Genomic DNA, 7292 nt, shown 5'->3' with positions numbered 1-7292 from the left:
GGGCTGGATTCAGCCCTCGGTTGTGGGTGCCAGTGGACCGGGAGAGGGTGAGTGCTCAAGCGGTGTCTGCTGGGGACTGTCTCAAATATTAGAGGGCTGGTGACAGATGCCCATCCTTCTGGAAGGGAGTATGGAACCACTAAGAGAGCACCGGAGATCTCCAGGGACAGCATGTGCCTGGGATGGGCAGTGAGTGGAGACTCCCCAAACCAAGTGGAGTCACCCAAAAGTGAAGGGCCAAACCAAGGAATGCACCACATCAGGGCTCTGCAGTCTCAGGAGAGGCAGTGGGGACTCATCTGGCAGAGGAAAGTCAGCCTCAGGAGCAGTTTATGTCACCTGCAATGAAAACCCATGGCTGGATCTAACGACGCACCTGACCCCATCCTGAGCCATTTGAGATGCCTTGTGATTGCTCTGAGCACCCTCCACAGCCACAGACACCTGGGGAGGGGCTTGTCAGGTGCAGTGATGCTGGGCCAGCCGGGTCTGCCCTGACCAGCACGACCAGTGTGGAGTCACCCCGGGGCCCCACAGCTGCTCACTCTGCAGAGCAGCACCACCAGCCCGGGGAGCACAGCAGAGGGGTGCAGGAATGGCCGGCGAGGCCAGCACAGACACATTGATCAGAGGAAAGGCTCTCTGGAGAACAGGGATGTCTCTCGAGAAGAGCAAAGGAACAATTGTGGGCTTGCAGGGAGGAATTAATGAAAACCTGTTTCTATGTGTGTCAGCTCAAGTCAGGCTGCTCTGTCACTGGACACTTGTACTAACCAAATCCATTCATTGTATCATATATCATCGTTCCTTCCCTTTCCTCTAAGCGTTTTCCAGCTTCCAACAGATGTTGTAACCTTGATGTTCTGTCTGAAAAAGCTGTTGAGTTGATGGAAGGTTACTCCAAATGTTACTGATGTATTAAATGGATCAAAAAAAAAAAAAAAAAGCCATCGTTTGTTCAGTCATATGAGAAGTTAACCAGTAAGTCTGCGTGGTGATTTGGTCAAAAACATAGGTCACATTACAACGGCTTTTGTTGCCTTCCATGTCTGTAGTACCCATCTCACTCTATTGTAATAACCAGGTGCAGCTTCCCATCCTGTGTGTTATTACGTAAAGCTACATTTAGACTAACTTTAGATTTTAGGGTCAGTGTAACATTATGGCCTACTATCAGTCCTTGACCTCATGCTAATGATACAGATGGTATTTCTCTTGTAACGATAGTTTTAAAGATGGATTGCGACTGATCTTCAATAACCAAGTTGTCCCATGGGCAACGTGAAAAGAGAGAACCTGTTAGAGACATGTTTCAGGTGTTTTTTCCAGTTATCAGTGTCCCCATGGTTAGCAGGTAACACTACACTTCCCTGCAACATAATCCAAGCCTCACTTATGGTTAACTTACTCCCTTCGCTGTCTACAGCATCCCATACTCCTTTTTCATGGTAAAAGAGCACAGTCACCCATATTGATCCCTGAGTTGGATGTTTAACCACAGCCTCATCTCCAGGACTTTGATAGGGTTTTCTTTCTGTTTTAACAGGAATCCATGCAGCTACTGACACAAACCCCTTATCTGTGGGACTTCCCGTGGGAGTTTGTCACTTATTTAGCTGACTTACTACTTCCCACAAATGGGATCCCCATTTAGAAGTAATCTAAAAAGAAGAGTCACTGTTGCTTCTGTCGTCCACTCCATCCTTCCACTTCCTTGTTGCTGTGCCTGGGCTTTCCATGGGCTAAGAAACATGAGCTCGTAGGGTGATGTGTTAGGGAATGTGGGCTGCATTCAGCCCTCACTTGTGGGGGCCCAGTGGCCCTGAGGACGGTGAGTGATCAAGCGATCTCTGTTGGGGACTGTCTCAAATATTAGAGGGCTGGTGACAGATGCCATCCTTCTGGAAGGGAGTATGGAGCCAGTTGGAAGTCAGAGGGGATCTCCAGGGGCAGTTTGTGCCTGGAGTGGGCAGTGAGTGCTGTGCTGGGGAGAGGGGCTGCCCAGAGGGGCTGCAGGCAGCCAGGGTTAAGGATCTCTGGTCATGAGAGCAGTGGAGACATGGAGTGCCTGGCCTCCCTTTCCTTGTGCCATTGCTGGTCCCCAGCCTGGGGGCTGATGGGGAGGCTGACAGCCCTCTCTGCCCCCCAGCAGCTGCTGTGGCCTGCAGAGGGGCTGGGGCTGTGGGGTGAGTGCCCAGAGCTCTGCAGCCCCCTGCCACAGGCACTGCTGTGGGGCCACCCCAGGCTGGTCTGCTCTGCTGGGTGGGCTGGGGAGAGGGCAGGGGAGGTGGGGAGAGCTGGGGAGGGTCTGGTCTGGTCTGGAAAGGGCCCCGGAGAGGAAAAAAGTGAGCAGGTAGCTACTATGTGTGAACGGCAGTGTGGGAGCACACAGCCATGTGCTTGCAGGGAAATGCAGGTCTGCTGGGAAAGGCAGCAGGACATGGTGGGTGCGGAGAAGAGCCCAGGTTGTTCCCTGTGTTGCACGGACACAGTGGAGAAGGTGCCCCAGGGCCGTCATCCCAGAGCAGCCCCTCACATCAGCCCTTTCCAGCACTGGCTGCTCACCCCAGCTGTGGGGTGGTCCATGGCCAGCTCTGTTCTCCTGCCAGTCCCTGTATCCCAATGGAGGGGAAAAGACCAGCCTTGCAGGGCTTCTCTTCTGCACCAGAACCCAGCAGAAGCTGAAACACAGGAGTCTGCTGATCTCCATGTGGGGCACAGCCCAGCTTGGGCAGGGGCTGGGTACTCAGACCCCTCAGTCTCCAGAGGAGCATTTAAGAGTCATTTAATAATATCCGAGCCCTTTCCATGTCCGAGGTCTGTGGTTCCAGGTCCAGCCAAGCTCTGGCTTTCCTCACTCCATCCCTGCATGCACGGACAAGGTCTTGATGTTCCTCCAGGGCAGCCTATGCCCCTTCCACCCTCTGTGCACTTCCACCCCAGCACCCTAAGCGCTGGTGCTGCTGCCAGGGCAGAGGTGGAGGATGCCCTGGAGCGGCTCCTCAGGGAGCTCCCCAGGGAAATGCTGTGCCCAGCCCCAGCCTCAGCCCCAGCCCCAGCACAGCAGAGGGGAGCTGCCCTCTCCCAACCCACCCTGGAGGTACCAGCCCCACCTCAGCCTGCTCCTGAAAGGCTCCAGTGCAGCCCTGGAGGGAGCTGGAGCTGCCTCGGGCCTGGGGCAGTCTGGCGGCAGAAGGGTTTGACATGGGCACAGCAGCAGTGGTGGCAGGAGCAGAGGTGGGGAGCAGGGAAATTGGGGTGTCCTCGGCTGCATGGCCATGGCACTAGCCAGGCTTCAGGTCTGGGGTGGATGCCAGCCCCAGGGTAGGAGCATCGGGATGTTCATAGGCTTCCAGTGCAGAGTGAACTTCCAGTGCTTCCAGAGCAGAGCCTGAGGATCAAGAATTCATGGAATCTCAGAGGAGTTTTCATGGGAAGGGACCTCTGGAGATCTGCAGTCCAGCCTCCCACACAAAGCAGGGCTGGTTGCAGCCCTCCAGTCTTGTCTGGCCATTGCTGGACTGTGCCTGACCCTGGTTACCATCCCCAAACCTGCTCTTGCTCCTCTTGTCTGGGCACCCTGGGACAGCACCTCTTGTTAGTGGGTCTGCCTGCCTTGCCAGCACCCTCAGCTCCTCATTCTGCTTTCTGCATGGAGGGAGCACCCTGCTCTGGTTGCTTCCGACAACATACTCTTTGTAGCAAGAACCCCATCACACATGGCTCATCAACAGCAAAGCTGTGACACAGAAAAACCTGCTCTCCCAACTGTGCATCACAAAATCAGGCCCAAGTGGCTGCCCTTGCTTTTTCATCCAGCTAAAACTCTGTACTCAGCATTACCTGAGTAGGGGCCCTGATTCTGAAGCTCTCCTCACACCTTTGAATTGGCTGTCAGGCAAGAGTTGCTGCTGTGGTTCTATGGTCACCTTTTGTACCTACAGCCTTCTCTGGGATCTCCTTAGGTCATAGCCTCCTTTGAGAAGGCTTTTCTGACATTAGTGAAGGGGCAGGTCTGAGGTAGAGACAAAGAGTCAGGTCAGCAGGATGGGGACAGTCAGGTCAGTACCTGAGAGGTGCAGGGCCAGGCACAGGCATGTCCACAGCGTAACTCAGGCCAGGCCCCAGGACAAGGGCAGCAGCTCCCCAGCAAGGGGGACAAGGCTCCCAATGAGGCTGGTAACTCTCTGTCTCCCCTGCTCATGTGCCCAGCAGATCCCCCTCCCTGTCTGCCTGCAGCCCCTCCATGCCCACCCCGCTGCCCAGCACAGCACCAGAGCCCTGGCCCTGCAGCCCCTCCAGCAGCTTCTGCTGCCCCCACGGACAGAGCAGCCTGCCCCGAGCTGGTGCACACAGAAACCTACTTCTCCTTCTCGTTTTCTGTCTCTGAATGCTGCCCTGCTTTCCTCCTGGGACATCCCTGCTCCCCAGAGAGCCTTTCCCCAGGTCAGTGTGTCCGTGCTGGCCTGGCTGTTCCTGCACCCCTGCCCTGTGCTCCCTGCAGGGCCCCGGGCTGGTGGTGCTGCTCTGCAGGGTGAGCAGGCTGTGAGGCTACGGGGTTATCCCACACTGGCTGTGCTGGTCGGGGTGGGAAGCAGACCCAGCTGGGCAGGGACCAGTGATATTACTGACACAGGACTCTGCTCATGGACAATGCTCAGGGTGACCCCAGGACATTTGCAATGGCAGGAGATGTGTTTGGGTGGGCACCAGCTCCAGCCTGTGGTGTTTCACTGAGGGTGCAGGAAGCACTCTCCAGTGCCCCTTCCCTGGGACTCCTGGGTCCCCACTGGTTCTCCAGGGATTGCAGAGCCCTCATTTCCCCATGCATATCTGGATTTAGTGCTCTACCTTCTGGTTACTCCACCATGGACCATCCCTCATTTTGTGAGGCTCCACTCCCTGCCCACCCCAGGCACACGCTGTCCCTGGAGATCCCCTGAGCTCTCCTGGGGGATCAGATTCCCCTCCAGAAGGATGGGCATCTCTCATCAGCACTGTCACCTGTGGGACAGCCCCAGGCAGGCAATTCAGACATCATTCCCCATCTCCACTGGTCACTGACAGATGAACCCTGAATCCAGCCCTCAGTCCCTAATGGACCAGCCAGGGACTCTGAGCTCATCTCCTGGAGCCTCTGGAGTTCACAAGCAGAGCAGCAGGCCCTTTTGTGGTGCAACCCCTTGGGCGTATTTTTGACTCCATCTTCTGAAGAAAGGCTGGACTTCAGGCACGTCACAGGGGAGATCCCCTTTTATTATACGAAATGTTATTTTGGAATCCAGGTCTGGCATAAGGGTGCCCAGTGCCTGGTGCTGCCTGAGCTCACAGAAATGCACACGGAAGCACCACGTCACCAGAGCACTGAGGCCATATGCACACATGAGAGCACAGGGTGGAAAGGAGAAGAAACCTTGAAAAGAGGAAGTCCTGCTGCTGTTGGTGGATGTGTCTCAAGAAAGCTGCAGCCCCCACTCGAAGGCTGCAGCCAGGAAATGCCTGCTGTGGCAGTGGGGGGACAGTCCTGAGGAGCAGAGGGTCTGTCCCTACAAGCTGCATCTAGACTCTCCTGCCCTCCCCTCCCACTGCGCTGTGAACATTGGAGCACTGGAGAGGGAAGGGACTAGGCCACGGTGACAGATGGCTGCCACCCTGGCAGGAGAGGGATATGTGAGATCACACCCTGAGTGTCGCCAGGGGAGCTGAGCTCTCCTAAAGGACACGGGACCCATGGTCTCATGCAATCTATACTTGTCCGAGCCCGACTGTCCCCTTGAGGTCCTTTGGTGTCAGGACCAAAAGAGACACTGCAAAGGCAAATTCTCCCCATTGCCCTGAGGGCATCCGAGGGAGCTCAGACTAGGAACCTCTGAGGTTCCTCCATCTCTGCTGATGAAGGGAGAAGCATGGCTTGCTGCTTCAGCGTGGCCTCTGGGTGAGATTCAAATGAGAGATTCCTGAGGATAAGTGGTAGGAACCAAAACATTTTTTTTCTTTTTATAAGAATGTACCAGAGAAAAATAAGAAAGAAAGAAAGAAAGAAAAAAAGAATAACAGAGCTTTGCTGCCAAAAATCACTCTGAATGAAGAGCAAACACACACGGGATGGTTATTGGTGCTGACATCATGCACACTGAACCAGTTTCTTCAGGGCATCCTTGACCTCCCTGTTCCTCATGCTGTAGATGAGGGGGTTCACTGCTGGAGGCATCACTGTGTACAGAACAGCCACCACCAGATCCAGAGCTGGGGAGGAGATGGAGGGGGGCTTCAGGTAGGCAAAAAAGGAGGTGCTGACAAACAGGGAGACCACGGCCAGGTGCGGGAGGCACATGGAAAAGGCTTTGTGCCGGCCCTGCTCAGAGGGAATCCTCAGCACAGCAGTGAAGATCTGCACGTAGGACAGCACAATGAAAATGAAACACCCAAAGAGTAAACAGGTACTAAACACAATAAGCCCAACTTCCCTGAGGAAGACATCTGAGCAGGAGAGCTTGAGGATCTGGGGGATCTCACAGAAGAACTGCTCCACTGTGTTGCCTTGGCACAGTGGTATGGAAAATGTGTTACCAGTGTGCAGGAGAGCATAGAGAAAACCACTTGTCCAGGCAGCTGCTGCCATTTTGACACAAGCTCTGCTGTCCATGAGGGTGCCGTAGTGCAGGGGTCTGCAGATGGCAATGTAGCGGTCATAGGCCATGACTGTGAGAAGAGAATACTCTGCTGAAATGAAAATGGCAAAACCTAAGACCTGGGCAGCACATCCTGAGTAGGAAATGGCCCTGGTGTCCCACAGGGAATTGGCCATGGATTTGGGGACAGTGGTGGAGATGGAGCCAAGGTCGAGGAAGGAGAGGTTGAGGAGGAAGAAGTACATGGGGGTGTGGAGGTGGTGGTCACAGGCTACAGCTGTGATGATGAGGCTGTTGCCCAGGAGGGCAGCCAGGTAGATGCCCAGGAAGAGCGAGAAGTGCAAGAGCTGCAGCTCCCGTGTGTCTGCAAATGCCAGGAGGAGGAACTCATTGAGGGAGCTGCTGTTGGACATTTTGCTCCCTCCAGGCACGTGGGACTGTTAAAGGAAGAAAAGACAGTGACAAGTCAGGAGAGACTTCTCCATTCAAATCTCTTTCCCTTTCTCACAGACACCCCCAGCATACACATTCTCACACACACACACACACAAACAGTGCTTTTCTCCTCAGCAGGACCTTGGTTCAGCTCCCTGTCTGGAGCTCCAGTTTGGGCTGGCTGCGTGTGCCACGAGGGGTCAGTCCTGCTGTAATGTACAAAGT

At 54.8% G+C, this 7292-nt stretch overlaps 1 protein-coding gene across 1 annotated transcript; it reads right to left on the bottom strand.

The window, feature by feature from the left end:
• Positions 1 to 6124: 6124 nt before the first annotated feature.
• On the bottom strand, positions 6125 to 7045 carry LOC135324033 (olfactory receptor 14A16-like). Its single transcript, XM_064499466.1, has one exon. The coding sequence runs from the start codon at positions 7043 to 7045 to the stop codon at positions 6125 to 6127; it is 921 nt and encodes a 306-aa protein (XP_064355536.1).
• Positions 7046 to 7292: the final 247 nt, after the last annotated feature.

This window comes from Dromaius novaehollandiae, chromosome 30, assembly GCF_036370855.1.
Source record: "Dromaius novaehollandiae isolate bDroNov1 chromosome 30, bDroNov1.hap1, whole genome shotgun sequence".
Lineage (NCBI taxonomy): Eukaryota > Metazoa > Chordata > Aves > Casuariiformes > Dromaiidae > Dromaius > Dromaius novaehollandiae.
Note: the sequence above shows the minus strand (reverse complement) of the source record. Positions and strands in the feature narration are given on the sequence as shown.

Excerpts from the sequence above, each read along its gene's own strand:
- LOC135324033 (XM_064499466.1), bottom strand. The coding sequence starts at position 7,045 with ATGTCCAACAGCAGCTCCCTCAATGAGTTCCTCCTCCTGGCATTTGCA.